The sequence below is a fragment of the Ciconia boyciana genome, chromosome 17, assembly GCF_034638445.1.
Source record: "Ciconia boyciana chromosome 17, ASM3463844v1, whole genome shotgun sequence".
NCBI classification, from domain to species: Eukaryota; Metazoa; Chordata; class Aves; order Ciconiiformes; family Ciconiidae; genus Ciconia; species Ciconia boyciana.
In genome coordinates this window covers 1,251,100-1,268,139 of record NC_132950.1, presented here as the reverse complement: position 1 = coordinate 1,268,139, position 17,040 = coordinate 1,251,100, and the positions used below count along the sequence as shown (strand labels likewise).

Genomic DNA, 17,040 nt, shown 5'->3' with positions numbered 1-17,040 from the left:
ACAGTGGGTTGCAGCCCTGATGCCACTTGAATCAGCTCTTGACAGTTGTCTGCAAATCTAAAAGGCAATTACAGCAGATGTGCTCTAATCAGGGTAGACATAGCAGAAAAACCCTTGTTCTCTGCATTTGAAATAAACTGCAAAACCTCATCCAACGTCCTCCTGTCTGCTCAGCCAACCCCTGTCATCCTGAATAGGGACAACAGCTAAGCTTTACCTTGGAACTTAATTTGTCATCTATAGGATGCACAGAAGATAAGCTCATTCAGTTCTGCTCACCAACTCAAATCTTCAAGTGAAGTTCCTGTAACCCAGAAGAGCCCAGAAGGTGCCTCTGCAGTCCTTGTGTTCCTGGGGTCTTAGCTAAGCTGCACTGAAAGTGGTTTCTCACATTGCATCTCTCACCTGAACTGCATTCAGCACATACTCATTGGGAAGAAGAGAAGCAGTTACAAAGACTCAGAAAACACAGTTTGTACTTAAGATAAGTTAATGTAAAGCTTGCAAAACCTAATCCAAAGGCTCTGGGTTGAAAAGGCTTGAAAACTAAGGTCTGAATTACCAAAGCACAGGTGAAAAGGGGGAGGGTGGGCAGAAATGTTGGCCTTCTGTTTTGCCAAAATGCCTCCAACCTGTCCTGGAAGGACCGTTTCCACCTTGCACCATTCCCTTGCTCATTTCCTCATCAAGTTCTCCGTCAAGACCACTGATTATGATCATGGCTTGTACCAAATGTCCGCTGGGAAGCAAACCAAAAGCTTCAATTTGTTCCACAGCCTTCAAAGACCAGCTGTCAACAATATTGACTTTTGCTTAGAAATGACCCTGGTGAGCCACAAATTGCCTATGAAAGAGACCTTCCCGGCACGAACCAGACTGGGAGTCTACCTGGCCTCACATCCCGTCTGCAGGCAGAAGGGATTAGCAGCAACCCGCTTCTAGGGAGGAAATTATGGGATCCTACAGGCAGCAGATGTGGACAACCTTCCTGATAGCCTTTGCCAGCCTGAGGCCAGCCTGTTCTGCCAATCACTGACCTGGAAAAGGTAATTTTAAAGCTCTTTCCAGCTTCTTAAGCCACAAGCCACCTCCGTGCATCTTGTTATATTGAGACAGAGAGAGAAACCTCACTTTTGACAGGCCACAAAGCAAATGAGAAGACTTGCTAGAAAGACGGATTCAGCTCTGCAGGTTCCCAGGCTAAAGACATCTTCATAAAATGATATTAGCCTAACTTTTTCTCTTGCAAAGTTTTGCCCATAAAAAGCAGCCTTACTCTTTCAAAAAGCTGCCTTATTTCTAGGCAGGACAAAATCTCAGGCTAAAATCAGTCTACAGCTCTCAACATAACTTTGGTCGGGGACCTTTTCTTTGTCCCTGATCTGCTGAGCCATCTCACTTCTGACCTTGCTTCTTGCTTCTTTTGCTCCTTGCTTCACGGGGAGAATACCTCCAGTTATTGCATGACAACACTACAGAGAAGGTAAAAACGAGCCTGTCCCCATTCCCAGCCCCCTTTGGAAAACCACAAGGACGGTGCTCACCATCCAGCTCCTCCACGGAGATATTTGCTAGCTGTTCGCTGTCGCTGCCAGCGGAGAGTGAGCGGTTCAGGTAGTTGCCTTTGTACAACAAGCCAGCTGTTACATGATGGAATGGCATCTTCTCCCTGGGCACAAGAGAAAAGGGAAGAGAAAGGCTTATTTTATTTATTTGTCTTTGTTTTATTTGAGTAGTACAATAGCCTGCCTTGAAAGAGTAGCTGGACCAAAGCATCCTACACCAGGGAACGCGCACTGAAGTTGGGTGCATGACTGATGGATTGCAGATTTTATTTAGTGTCTAAGACAAGAGCTAAACAAACAAACAAAAAAGCAGCAGCTTCTTCTTTATGCCAAACAAGAGTTAGCAGAGACACAACAGTGGTGCCTTAGGAAAATATGAGTCTGTAGCACTCATACTGCAGCTTTCAGACTAGAGATTTGCTATTTGATAATAATTATATAGTGCATAGAGGTCTACTTTGACATGCAATTAAAAAGTCATAGGATCCAGCAGCATGACTTTCAAAGCCACGCAAGGGTCTGGACGCCAGCTCTCAGACCCTGCTCCGGAGCATCTAGACCCCTACGATGGTTCAACCTCCCCCACCCAGCGCATCTGTGCTGAGCGAGACGCACATCGCACCAGTGCCTCCGCTCCAGACTTCAGTGGCCCTCGCTGAAAGCAGAAAATTCACATTCGAGCAGGGCCCAACAAAGAACATTTTCATCTCACAAATATGACAGCTAAGGAAAAATACTACTCAATGGGAGGCTGTAGCAGAAAAGTGTTTGCAAACTTAGCAGGTATAAACACCGCAGCCTAGTGAAGGGCAGCCATCTGCACAGACAAAAGTGGAAATTACTGTCAGCAGCACTTACACATTGATTTAGGATACACAAGAAAGAGGCAAGTTTGCCAAAGTCAACTGAAATATTAAGAGGAAGATTTGTCATACCCTTGGCTGGTTTCAATCAGTGCAGCCCCATCATGGGCCTATTGCATTTTATACTGTACATTTCCAGCAGATATAAATCAGCAGAGTCAACAGAGCCACCCAGACATCAGCCAAGGATCTGGCCCAGGGTCTCCGCAGGGGCTGGAAGGTGGCCAGGACACACTGGGCAGTACTGTTTGGAACGGACCATTAATATAATTTATATGGCAACTTTGGCAGATCTCACTCACACCAGTGGGGGACACAGCCCCTTGGAAGCAAACTCCAAGGGCATTCTCACTACAGCCACGCTGGGACATCAGCTTGCTTTGCCATAAAGAGGTAAGTGCCACCTAGTGAATCGTTCTCCAGCCGACACTACAATTACAAGGATGATCTGGCTCTTACTGAGCCATACGTTCTTACCACAGTCAATAAAACAAATATATATATACATATATATGCATTAATTTTGTAACAAATGCCTTCTTGCCTCACTGAGTTAGTAAAAGTCTTAATAGACTCACCAAGAGCAAACTAACCTCGAGACACAGGAAAGCAAAGAAGAAAAGCCATGAGGTTTCTCTTGCACTGCTTAGCACGTACCTAGAATTTCTCTTGCAGTAATTATGTAAATAAATCCTAATCGTAATTTTAAGTATTTTTATTTGGGAGCCAGTTTCTTCAGCAGCACATTAGAAACCGTAAACAAGGTTTTCTTTTTCATTAAGCATATCTGTAATTTCCCAGCACTTGCCAATTAATGTATTTCATTCTGATATATTGCTCAGTCTGATATATTGCTCTGCACTAAGACAGGAATTTTACCTACCCACACGGAGACACGTAGGCAATGCCAGCTTTGGTACTGCTCTCGGTCCCGACAAGCGGGGCTGGAGAGACACTTCCAGCACTTTGCACCATCCTCATTAGCTTCCACAGTCCCACCACAAAGTATTCAGACATCAATCGATCCGTGTTTTCTCTTGATAATCACACGCCCAATGTAAAAGCAATTACACTGATTTTCAAAACCCTATCAAATTAAAGAGATTTAAACCTAACACCTGCAACGGCCCAGGCGGAGCTGCGGGGTGAGCTTGCACTGTAAATGCAGCATGCGATGAGCCCGTGGGGCTGGGGACTGATGCCAGCACCCACCTGCCCTGGCCCCTGGGCAAAGGGAGCTCAGCCCCTCACACTCCCTGAGCTCACCCACAGCCGGAGTAGCTGCAAGCCATGGATTTAGGTGCACTAAAGCATTTCTGAAATCACTTTCTGTGCCTTCACTTCTACAACCATTAAAAAAAAAATGATAGTCCATCTCCCCTGAGGGCTGAAGTGCTTAAAATCAGCTCCCACCTGGGATCCTGTAATGCATTTTAGTACGGGGGGGGACACCCATGATATCCTAGAGTGACAAATCCTGGATTAAATTCTATTGCCTAGGTATATAATTTTTTAAAAAAATTGCAATATTATTCAACGGAAACACTGCAGAGCTTCTGGAATTCAGCAGCTCTCAGCCTGCCTCCAGTTTTAACAAGAGATGCTCAGAACCGGACCAGCAGCAGCTCCAGCGCCAGATGTCCAAACAAGGATGCGCAGCCACGCTTCAGGAGCGCTCAGCACCCTGCAGACGGGAGCCTGCTGTCAAAACCGAGACTGCATGGGGGCAGAAAATGTCAAAAAGGGGCATTGCAAGGTGTGGGCTGTGGGAGAGTTCATAAAGCAAAGCACCACATTTTGCAAAGCACCCTATTTTGAAACATGTAAAAAGCTTAATGGAAATACATAGGTGCCCAATGCCTGTCTGGGAACAAGAGGTCTCTCCTAGCAGAGCTAGATCACTCCAGGCTCATTTTGAATTTAGCCAAAATGTCCATGTTAGAAACACGGTAACCTTAAGCTTGCATATGGCTGCTCCTTCCAGTGCCAGCTGAGACCCTGGGCAAACTCAAACCATAAGTCAACCGGTGCTGATGGGATCCATGCCACACCATGGTGATGCCCTTCCCGGGCGCTTGGTCAGCAGCAGATGCTGGTGCTGGAGTGCAGGGTGCCGACAGCTTTCTATCTCTTCAACGCGTTAAATTTGCAGCAATGTGCACTCACCTCCTCTTGATGGGAACAGGGAAGACGCTGTGGCTCTTGTCCCATTTCACAGAGCTGTACAACAAGCCTCTAAGCAGGCACCTAAGCAGTGAGCTTTGCTCTCCATCTCCGAGCAGTCGAGACAGACACATTTTCCACTGAGCAACTTGCAAACTAAAAGCAGTTTTCAAAGGCATAGTGGGATTTTGGAGAAATGAAATCTCCTTGAATAATATCATGAAAACATTGACATTTAACCAAAAAGCCCTCAAAGAACCCATAAACATGTGTATGGAAATGTTACCATGGTACCTTGCCAAGGTTTCAGTCTCTGCGCCAAGCTCACCAGCAGGTTACATCCCCCGTAACGCCCGGCAGCAGCACTGCCAGCCTCGCTCTTTCCTTTCAGCACAACCACATTTGTGAAATTTATAAGATGTTCATAAGCAATTTGCCATCAGGAAAAAAAGGCAGTTACACGATGCTCACATGTCTACGCTCGCTCTGGTTTGCATTCTTCACCAGCTCTTGTGATATGTTTTTTAAAAAGGCTTTCAGACCCAATTGAAAATCCACACGACTATTCAGCTGGAAGGTTTAGCTTAAGTATCAGTCAACGAGATGGAATCAGGATCAATTTGTATTGATCCTGGATCTCCCTTGGTAGTTACCAATTTGGAAAAGATTTCTTGCTAACCTCTCTCCTATGTGCAGCAGAAAATGATGCCCAGGAGCTGATCCTGGTTTTACAGCCTCAGGCACATAACACACAACATCATTTGCGCTTGCCTGGGTGTTACACCTGGCCAGTATTGTGTATTTTTCTTCTTTGTTCAGCTGTAATTTGGTGAATCCTGGCTGCTGCCCAGCAGGTTGTATGCGACCTGGGCTAACAGGTCCCCATCCTGGATGCTGATCAGCCCCACAGCTACTGCCCCACGGGCGTCAAACAGACCAGGCAGAAACGATGCCGGTGGGGAAACACGGGAAGCTGGTAAAATTGAGATCTCCATCTCTCCCACAAATCTGCCTGAGGTTGAGCAGAGGGTTCGAGCTGATAGTATGGGAAAACACACATACATGGCTGGACAAGCACGCACGTGCAGTACAACAGCGTAAGCTTCATTTTCGTAGGAAACCGGGCTAAAAAAGATACAGGAATACATAGAAAATCCATGAAGCAACCAGATGGTAGGAAAACTGGAACAGTAGCTGTAAAGTCCCCCAGCTTGCTCTAAAATCCTTTAAAAATTCATCAAATGAAGTAACAGTGTTAAAGATGCTTCTCTCTGGGCAGAGCAACATTATAACATCTAAGGCAAATAAGAGCAGTGACTTCCAAAAAAATTATCTCATTTTCCCCAGAGCTGAACAATTGCCATTATCTTTTCAGGTAGGCTGTGTAATATCTAGCTGGATCGAAAGGGAAGAGCAGAGCAAATAGACCCTGAATATCACCTGGGAAATTCCTGGGCTATTTGATCCTCCATGCTCTGGGCATGAAGCATCAGTCAGGGGACACAACCAACTTTCCAAAGAGTCTTCATTGCTGTTCTGGTACATTTTCCTCTCGTTGCTGCCCATGCACTAGTCCCTTCTCCCTCTCCCAAGGAGGCAGTAACAGCTGAGAGTCATGGTTAGCCCGTGCTCTCGGGCATGGGAGCAACTGAGCTGGACTAAATCCCCAGGTATGTGTTTGTAGCCAATATAGTTAAGGGAAGACAAGTCAAGCATTTTGTTACAGGCACGTGGCTTTGGCAAAATCCTTCTGCTAGGAAGAGGACTAAGTCACTTTGTACCTTATCACCTGCATTCACTGCTGCTAACAATAGCTTTAGAGATTTTTTTTTCATTTTGTGCAAAAACTTGGCAGCTCAAATGCAATATGAGCCCAAGCTACCAAAGGGCCCAAAGAGTCTCATTCTGGCATTGGGAGGAGCTCTGAGGATGCAGAGAAGGGGAGCACATCGAGAGCTCTGTAATGAGGTGTGAGGATTTAAGCTGCTGCAATAAAATGCAGAAGTCTTGTTTAATCAGTCTCAACTCAGGTGCGTAAAGAGACACAGGAATGAAAGCGTGCTCAGGCAGATGGCTTTTTATGTAGCTACAAAATCAATATAAGTGGGTCTTGGAAGGGCGCCTTGGGATTGAGAAAAATAAGGTCTGGTGCATAGGGAGCCTTAAAGGAAAGCCCTAATATAGATCCTCCCAGGGAGGAAAATCTTTGAGGAAGTTTGTATTTTCTGACTATTGATACCAATAAAGCCAAATCCCCCCAAACACATGGAAAGCCACATTTGGGCCTATAAACAGATCTATTCCAGGAAAAGAAAGACAAGAGCCTCCCTGCTCCCAGTCCACCGCTGCAGCCTCCACAGAGCAGTAAACACACCGGATCATTTTTGGAAGCCAAATTTCCTCAGACTGTAATGCAAAGTCATTGGGCTGTGAGTGCAAGTGAGCCCTAAAGCTTCCTCTGAAAGGCTTTTTCTTTTACTTCTGGAAAACAGGAGTACTCCCACTTTCTGCTTATCAGAAGCTAGACCCAGCATTTACACACATGATATTTTAAGCAAATTAATCCATCCAGATTAATTTCATACCTTTTACAAGGATGTATGGGCTGCAAACATGAGACCTTAATTCACAGTGCACATACACACATATGAGATTCACTATGCATTTGCTGGTGGTGATACAGGTACAGACTAAAACTGGTCCCCAGGGACCGCTTGTCAGCCCTGACCCTCCATGCCCACATGTGTCCTTGTTTTTATCACACCATACATGGCATTTGTGTTGTATGTGATTATTTATTGGCATAAACCTAAGAAAATATTCCCCTATCTCAGACAATGACCAAGAAAATGGAGATCTCCTTGCTGATAGATACTGGGTTGGGATACTAGCAATAAAGTCCCCCATGGGGATCAATGGGTAAAAGGACTTTACAAACCTTAGACCATTTTAAGCATTCAAGGATGTAACTGGGAAGAAAGTTCTCTGAAATGCAGAAAACAAGATCTGAGTGACAAGCCTAATGGATGTAGTGCCACAGAGGCACTTAATGAGCAACAAACTCCCAGGTTCGAGGACTACAAAGCGATAGGTGCTTCAGATGGTTTTGTGCTGGTTTTTTTCCCCACTTTCTCCAGAAAATTTGAAATTAAAAAGAAGAGGAAGGTCACTTTAAAAGACATCACATCGCTAAACAACTGAAGCTTCATGGCTGCCTTTGAATTTTGCATGGCAGAAAGGAAGAGCTGTGGATGCCAGGTCAAGTATAAAATATACACATTTCTTTCTGAAAGCTGAACATGTGAGAACACAGTGGGACAGTTTTAAACCATAGTTGTTATTTGTTATTTTTTAACTATGGCCTAGGCTGATCCCCAGCTTAAACTGCCAGGAGGAGAGGACTGCAATGACTTGATAGCGCTGTATCTGCAGGGCAAGCATATCACATGCCAAGGGTATAAAGACCCCTTTCCATTCCCAAACAGGCTTAAACCTGCATAATTAAATAACCATCATAACCAACTCACCAGCGTTTCATCCATTCACACAAGCTCCTCTTAGCCCCCAAACTCATCCTCACCTTTCTCAGCCAGCAACCTCAAGTTTTTTGTTTCCCTCTCCCACTTTCTGCCACTGAGCCACTTTCTGCTACTTCTGCTGCCCCCAGCCTCTGGCTGCAGGGGTAGAGTTTAGCCAGGGTTAGTAAAAAATGTCCATCTTCGTATAAACCACAGTTGTCTTTGAAAGCTTCTGAGCTGATATGAAAAAGCAAAAGAAAAGCCAACAACACAACAAAAATCTCCAAATCTTCCTCTCTTCCCCCCTCTAAAAATTCACCTGGAAACTGGAAAGAATCAGTTTGGCAAGGGACTTGTTATCCCTGGGGAGGCTGCAGCGTGCATGCACCAGCCTTTCGTTCCCCCCATGGGTTCAACTCCTCTACAAGATGACAGGACCCATAGCATGGAGCTGCCAAGAAACGACTCTTTGAGGACAAGGTAAGAGTTTATGAGAGAAAAACCTGCAGGCTACTTAGAAGCTCTAAAAGCTAAAGGCGAAGGGCTTCCGTTGTGGGAAGCTGAAGGCTATAAACATGCAAATTGGAAATTAAGCAAGAGTTTTTAATGGCAAAGGTGATTAACCATTGGAACAAACTACCAGAACGAGTGACACATTGCTGTCTCCCAGACAAGACCAGATGCCTTGCTGGAAGACACGCTTTAGCCAAGCACAAGCTGCCGAGCTCGGTATCGGACTTAACTGGGTGAAATCTAATGGCCTGTGATATATTGTTTCCCAGGTTAAATGCTCTGACACTCCTCCTGGGCCTTAAAAAACAGGAGTCTGTGAACTCACCCCGAGGGGCTGAGCGGCATCGGTGCCAAGATGAGAACACGTGCAGCTGACAGACCTGCCAGCTCCCTCCGCACTGTCCCAGGCGCCTTCCGCCGCACTTTCATTTCATTTTTCTCTACCCAAACTGCCCAGTTAATACTGCCAACGTGAGCGATGACCACCCTCTGCCCACCCCCAGGGACTCCCTGCCAGCACGCAGCGGGAGCTCCTCCTGCCCTGTCCCAGGCAATCGGCTGCGGGGGCACGGACAAAGTCAACACCGAGCACATTTGGCTGAGCACACATCGCAGGTCAGTGGTGCAAGAGAGGCTTTGTACCGTCATCCGCATCTGCTCACACAATTACACCAACTCCCTCAGCAGTCCTTACTGTTAAAATACAAAAATATAAGATTTCTCTTTTTCTGGAATACTTAGCTTACTTTTTTTCTGAGCGGGAGAACACAAGAAGATAATACAGAACTAACTGATGGCATAGGGTAACGAGGTCCTTGTTGGCAGTAAGAAAAAAGTATCACAGAGCTGAGATGAAGAGGATGTCAAAACAGCGAGGAAACGTCACTTGTGCATCTTTAGCCCCCCGTAATGCATTTCTAACATGTTTCCCTGCTCTGTTTAACCGTTTTCTCCTGCACTCACAACTGTTGAGTGTTTGCTTATCGAGAGAGTCTCGAGGACAGTTTTCTGAGCATGCTTCTGTTCATTTACTCATGTCCAGTTGCCTTCACTTCACAGGCATAAATCAGACATGAAGACATTATTAAGAGCGATTCCTGGCACCCCCAGCACACTGAGCAAGCATCCTATTTAAGAAAACAATATACAATGGATTATTCATAACAGACTGAGTGCGTCACAGATGAGTAATTATAAACATGAAATATATCAATAATGACAATTTTTACAGCAGATTTAACAAAGTAACATGCTACAAATAGCCTGTTGGTTGGTTATGTATTATTAATGAAATGCCAAAACATTTAGGTTTTTTAACAGGACAATTAATTACTTCCAATAAATATGACTTATGCCAGGCCTCTTCTTTAAAGGAGGCTTTTGGACATCTGGTGAGGGTTATTTTTTAAAAGCAATAGCTGATGGTTCCTACAGAAAGTTCCCTAGGAGCTATGAGGACTGGAGCCATCAACATATATAAATGAGCCAGAAGGTAATTAAAGAGGCAAGGGTAACCATAAGACTGGAATAATTTTCATATAAATTGAGGTGGATCATAGTGTTAGATTCCAACCAAGATACGCTCCAAGCATCTCCCCACTGCAAACGTTCAAGGCTATTAGTTTCCTCGGGAAAGTGTCTTCATACACCTACTATGGCCCAGCTTTAAAAGAGGATCCAGATTTAAAAAGAGGATCCCAGTTTGCTTGCTGGGAGAAGGTCAACTGACCCAAATGAAGACCTGCCCCAACAAGAAGTTTCCAGAACCACCAGGCTGGTTATTATGAACTACTATTAAGCCAGGACAGGCTATGGTGAGAAAGGGTTCAGAGACCGTTGTGCTGACGGCACCATTTCATGCAGAAAACTGGAAGTACCAGCTGCCTTTGGATGCACAGGGCTTGTAGCACTACTGCAGAAGGTGGCCAGGGCCTCCATCGAACGGTGCATTGTCCACCCAGAGCAGCTCTTTAACTCCAGCCACAACACTGTTTAGCTGCTTATGGGAAGAGTATATAGGTAGATCCCAAACCTGCAATGACCTGTGCACAGCGGTCGGCAGGAATGGACCTCCTCCAAGGGGTAAGCCCTGGAGCTCTGATGCTGCAAAGCGTTGAAGCACTCCCTGGACTCAGCAGGATCTGAGCATGTGCTGGAGCACCTCGTTGTCCAAGACCTTAATTCACAAGAAACCAGATCCTATCAGAGCGAGCTGAGCTGCCTTGAGAAAGTCTGCGTTTCTTTCTTTGCGAGCTACCAGTCTGCGGAAGATTATAGTAAAGCTGTTCCAAGAAACCAAAATGATCATTTCCTGCTGGAGCGCAGTATTTAGCTCTTGGGGTGGCACAAATTACAGCATCCTTATTTTTATTTCAGTATTTATTTGAAGGAAATGTACAACAGAAATCTGATGCTGGCTGTATTTTAAACCCACGAGCACTCTGTAAACAAGCTAGACCCAGAGAGATTTGCATGTTTCTTCTTGAAACATAAGAAGAACCAGCGAGACCAAATAATTGAAAACAGTTATGGAGACTTCATTTTCTTGTTTTTCCTGGGATTTGCTCTTGGGCTGGCTGCTGCTAACCTTAATACCTGGCAGGGATGATCAACTATTTGGAATCTCATTTGCATAATAGTTGATGTGCCAGCAGCTCTGCATGGGGAAATCACTGCCCTGGTGGAGGTCAACAATATGCAGAAAAAAATAGTGTAGAGAGGGCATTTTTCTTAAACTGCAGTTTTTAAAAAGGGTCAGAGCAGAGTATCTAAGATCAAGGATGAATACATAAATATATCTCAAAGAACACATGACTGTGACATCCTTGGTAGCCTCTAGCTATGTCCTCAAACCCTTTGAGAAGCTTGCCAATTAGCGGCACAAACATGTCTGGGTCTTCAAATGCACGCCCATGGGGCACGCTTCCCTCGGGGGCAGGGGGGACCACAGCGATCATGGCAGGCAACGGCAAAACTCCAGTTACCTTCACTGGGACAGGTTGCAAGCATCAGCAGTGCTCATCCAAGCCAACGGGCTATTTACTTAGCTGTTTGCCTAAGGCTTTGCAGGATTGGGTAACCCTTCAAAATGTTCATCGTATCTATGCAAACAGCTATGGTCCTGCAAATAGAGGAGAATGAAGAAAACCTCATTAAAGTGGATCAATCCCGGCACAGGCACAAGCTCGCTGCAACTCATTAACTTCAGTGAGGCTCTGCCCTACTGACCTCTTTGCAGAATCAGGCCCCCGGCAGGAAGCGAGTACAAACACAAAGAGAATTTAGGTTAGGAAGGAATTAAGCCAAACTGGAATTTGTGCAGGATATCAGTGGCGGCCGTTCCCTCGACTGAACAAGCTTCCAGCTTCTCAGGCTTGCTCACATTATTGTTTAGCGTGCCGGCATCAAGGATAAAAAGATCCCAAGGAAACTATTTGCACGCAGACACTCTCTCCGCGCACATGTGCCCACCGCGCTGTCACCTCTGTCATCCCACACAAGCATCCTCCAGGACACTAAGTGACCACAGGCAAAGCCAGTATCTGCTTATGCCCTATTTAAAAGGCGAAGCAGACAGATTTTGACCCTTGCTGCATTTATAAATATCCAAATCCCTTCTGCAGATACCATGGGGAAAAACTTCAATAAACACACATGATGATGATGATGATGGAAATACAAGAGGGTAAGGAAAAGGGATGGCTCAGAGACCCCCAAACCAGCACCTCCACCAAGCTCTCTCCAAGTGCTGCTGGACATCAGTTCACTGCTGGGGGTTCAGAGGCAGACACGGCAGCCGCCGTGCCTCGGCACCCCACTTTGCAACGCCTGCACCCCAGGAGGTACCCACCGAAGCTGCTGGGATGCCAGCACAGAGGAGTACGGCTACAGGCAACGAATGGCGTGGATCTGAAACCTCCATCTGGGTTAAATGGCTCGATAACGTATGAAAAAGGGAGGTATATGCTGCCTGAAAGCTTCAGCTATGAACAGACCTAATGACAGCATGCAGTGCAGATGTTTAAGGTTTTCTTTTATCATGCTGTAAAAATGTATATACAATTATGCCCAGTAAGCCTCCACAAGCAGATATTAAGTTCAAGGAATGAGAGGGCAGTTTTAGAACCACCTACTGAATTTCTATACATTTTCCATGTCCTGCCCATGGACTTCAGGTTCAACAGACTAAATCCGCACTGTGGCTTTAATTACCACTGCTTAATGTCTTTATTCTGAGAAACATTTTCACATTTTAGTGCTTTTATCAAAGTAGACTGCATTTAATTAAAAGCAGCCCTATAAAACAGTTTGCTTCTATTGCCCTCTTTTCATGATAGCCCAAGTACTATTGCATAATACCCAGTATTTACTTTAGTTTCTTGCTTACACTTTTAACACTAACCACATTCACAGGTTAAAAATACAATTAAAGCCTACCCAGTCTTGCAAAGCTTCTCCATACGTATCAGTTCCCCCAGTTAACAGCTGAACTAACTAATACATCTTTAGCTGTGGACTGTATAAAACTGAATAAAACTGCCCTGGTATTGTTTACAGGACTCATAAAAAATCATTTCAGTTTACTTTAGCAAGCCACCTGGCTAAAATGAATGCTCTCAGACCCATTCGACATTCCGAACATATTCTGAAAAGGCTCTGCCTGTTTCATTTTACATCTCCTAATAGATTGCCTGCCATATTTCATGCTGAATCAATAAAGTTATATGTGCACAAATCGACTAAAATGATGTTTGCTGGTATCTCTAATACAAGTAGTTTCTCAATGGGTATTTTGTTCAGTTTATGGTAACTCTGGAAGATAAAACATGCATAGTACTATCATTTCACGACTGGTCAAGCAATGATTTTGCTCAGAAATTAGGTCATTTAAAGAAAAATAAAATGAGAGGACTTGCATTGCATTGTAACTTACAGGGGAAGGTTTTCTGGAGGCTGCGTGAGATGCATGGGACCAGCCATTTAAACATACCAAGACTGGGCTGTGATTTAGTCTGCTGAAGGAAAGCCTGGACAAGTGGCCACAAAAATGTTGTTTATGTATCCATCTATATTTATATATACCCATATATCATGATATGGTAGGAATAAGCTGCATCAGCATAATCCTCAAGCACGTTATGATTGGACAAAAACTGCATGACAATGAAGTCAGAGAGAGTGTGAGTACGGAGAGAGGAGGTATGACCCTGTCTCCCCATGCAGCTGAGGCAGGAAAGGAAGGAGATTTTGTTTAAATTAGCATTTGTGCAAACTATTTCTCTTTAAGTGCTTTTTTTTATTTTTGCAAGACAAGTTTTGCCCTGGGATTCAATAGCAGGGAGATGCTTGCAAAGTGTTTTTGTTCGCTGCTGAAAGCCATCAGTTTGCAGGATCGGGCCCCGGCCTGATCCGGCCCCATGGAAAAGTTAAGGGAAGGTGTTGTGAGACCCAGATGAGGTCTACACACTACCAAAGAGTACAGGACCAGAAGCCAGCTCCTGCAGGACAGAGCCCTCCCCACAGGAGACCCCTGCAGTCCTCATGCTACCTGGAAGTTTCACCTGGCACAGGGTTTGGCCCGGGTCCACCACCCTCCCCATCCCTCACCGCCCGATCGGGATTCTGCCCGGAGACACACAAACTGCCTCGCCGGAGCCAGGGCAGAGTATTTATCTACAGGTGCAGTGCAGAGAGGATTTATCTACAGGTACAGTGCATACTCTGAGGAAACAGTTAAGCATCTACAAAGACTCCAAAAACTGAAAAGGTGAAGCTTCCCCTATCAAACCCTTCCCAGAAATAAACAGTCGCACCACCGCACATGCATGCCAGTGGGGAAACGACGCGTGCAAAGACCCTCTCCCTCCCCAAAATAAGCCAGCTGGAATATTCCTTGTTAAAAAATGGCATTGGGAACTCTTACCTGGTAAAATTTGTATTCCCAGCTACCAGCACACCTACAGTACCAGGCTCTCATGGGGCATCGCGCGAGGGTGCAACGGCAGATTGTTGCAGGTCATGGAAGTTTACAGCCAGAAGCAAAAAAAACCCAAACCAAACCAAAAAAATCCCCCAAAAGCCACAACATGACCCAAATGATATCCCTGCAACGGCTGTCTCGTTACAAACAAGATGAGATGAAGGAGGGGTTTTTACTTGCTCTGAGGCATCATATGGAGCTTAATCACAGGCAGTTACGTATATGGTTCTTTTGGCCTTCAATCAAGTGTGTCATTTCGGTGGCAGCTGCCTACGTGATGTAAGCAACCTGGGTGATCCAGTCCTTTGCCAATCACGGCCTTGTGCAGCTATTTTACAGCTGAACAATGGGGAAATTCGATTTCCCAGGCAATGAGGAGATCCTCTTGTAGTCCAGCAAGCACATCGAGCAAGACAGGATCACGCACCTCTCCTCCGGCGGAGTTACAGGCAACCACAGCCTGGCCAGACCTAAGCGAGCCGCTCCCACAGCAGATCTCGTCCCGCTATCACTTCCTGGCGGAGCCCGTTTGCATCCCGACGACTTCCAACACACTCCAAAGCCACCAAGAGCTGAGACAAGCTTGCAAGGCACCCAGTGAATTAGTGAGACACAGCGTGGCGTGTACTAAGGGGGATGCAGCTGCTACGTGGAAAACAGTAAAACTTGGTGGGTGGAAAAGGTCTGAGCTGCTGGTGAGTAACAGGAGAAACAGCTCACACTCAGGACACCAGCAAAGCACGGCAGCTCAGCCTTCCTTAATGCATTCCTTTTGCTGTTCAAGTGGGTAAATCAGGAGGCAATCACTGCAAATAATGTATTAAATCTGGTGACTGAAATTATATCTGAAATAAAACGAGGCTGAGCTGAATACATTAAAGCTATTAGTAGGCATCTGGGCAACCGGCAGGACCCTCTTTGGGAGTCTTTTGGTTGCCGACAGCGGCATCAGTAGGTGTCTGGGGCCAAATTCCTCCGTCGCGTACATTTGTTGATTTTGACAGATTCATTAAGACCCGTCTATTCAAACAGATGGCGGATGCTCCCTCTGCTCTGGGATCTTCATTCTTATCTAACTCCACAAGAGCAGGACACCACATAGATACCGAGTGCTTATTACATCATCCCCGGTATGAACGAGGAGAGGGCCCAGAAATTAAGAAAAAGGGCTCTCTGGGCAGCAAAAGTGATGTTACGCCGCTCCATGGCAACTTGCGTGCCCCTCTCCACAAACACGCGTGTGTGTGCCCACAACAACCGCACACAGCCAAAAGGGGGGGGGGGAGGGGGAGGGAACCCACCCGTGAACAAACCACACATGCGAGGGGCCGGGGTACCAAGTGCTCCCGCGAGTCAGCGTGGGGACGGCCGGAGGGGACGGGGACGAGCATCCACACCCGCAGAGCACCCCCCCCCTTCACCTCCAGCCCCGGACCCCGCTGCACTCCGCGGGGGACCGCTCCGCCGCCGCCCCGTCTAAGCAAGCCGGTAGGGCTGGGCGAGCCCCCGCTCCGGCCAACAGGTCGCTTCCCCGGGGAGCGCCGGCTGCCCCCCACCCGGGGAGGGGGTGTTTGCGCAGCCGGCTCCCTGCAAACACCCCCCCTCCCCGGGTGGGGGCAGCCGGCGCTCCCCATCCTTCTTCGGGGTGTCACCCCTCCTCGACTCACCTCTCCACCAGCCGGCTCCTCCGCCACAGGTTTGCTCGGCTCCTCTTCCCCCCGCCCCCTCCTCTAGATCGCTCCTGGCCGAGTTATTCAAAGGAGGATGGAGGGAGGAGGCAGAGAAGAGATCTGGGCGGTGAGGATGGCGGAGTGAAAAAAAATAAAAAAAATAAAAAAAATAGAATCCCCCACAATAAAAAAAAAATTAGAAACGAAATAAAACCGGGTAATGCCGAATGCCGAGTGCGGGGCGGCGCGGCAGCGCGCTGCGGCTCAGCGCCCCATGGCCCCGCCGAGCCCCGCCGAGCCCCGCCGCGCTCCCCCGGCAGCCCCCGGCCAGGGCGGCGGCGCAGCGCCCGCCCGGGGAACGGCCTCCGCCGCGGCCCACCTTGCGGCAGCCCCCCCCGCTAACCCCTTCCTCGCCGGCTCCTCGGTGCCGGCCCCCCCGCCAGCCCCCGGGGGACGCTGCGCGCAGGGCAGAGGGGCGGCCGGCGGCGCGCTCCATCCTCCGCCAGCTCCCCCTGCCCGTCCTTCCTCCCTCCCGCAGGCGGCTGGGAAGGACCGCAGCCCCAAGCAGTCCACGGCCCCAAAGGAATCACTAATGTGGGGCTGAGCCCCGTAGAAAGTTCACTCCCCGAAAGCTCTCCAGGTCTCTTTTCAGCATGGAGGGGGGGTAAGCTGCCGGTTCTTTTTTTAGAAACAGCAATGGAGGAGAAGAAATGTGTCTGCATGTGTCTCCTGTGCACGCAAAGGTGTGCGTCTCCCTGAACCCAGTGT

At 47.1% G+C, this 17,040-nt stretch overlaps 1 protein-coding gene across 2 annotated transcripts in view; it reads right to left on the bottom strand.

The window, feature by feature from the left end:
* The window catches only part of CALN1 (calneuron 1), a 128,773-nt gene extending 112,452 nt beyond the window's left edge, over positions 1-16,321 (bottom strand). Inside the window, exons 1-2 of one of the 2 annotated variants that reach the window (XM_072882233.1) lie at positions 16,270-16,321; positions 1,545-1,669 (exon numbers count right to left, since the gene is read on the bottom strand). In XM_072882233.1, coding sequence (XP_072738334.1) covers positions 1,545-1,662 — 118 coding nt within the window. In that variant the 5' untranslated portion in view covers positions 1,663-1,669; positions 16,270-16,321. Of the gene's footprint in view, positions 1-1,544; positions 1,670-14,545; positions 14,637-16,269 lie in introns of those variants that run through there. The other variant, XM_072882231.1, reaches the window with a different exon arrangement.
* Between the last annotated feature and the right edge of the window lie 719 nt (positions 16,322-17,040).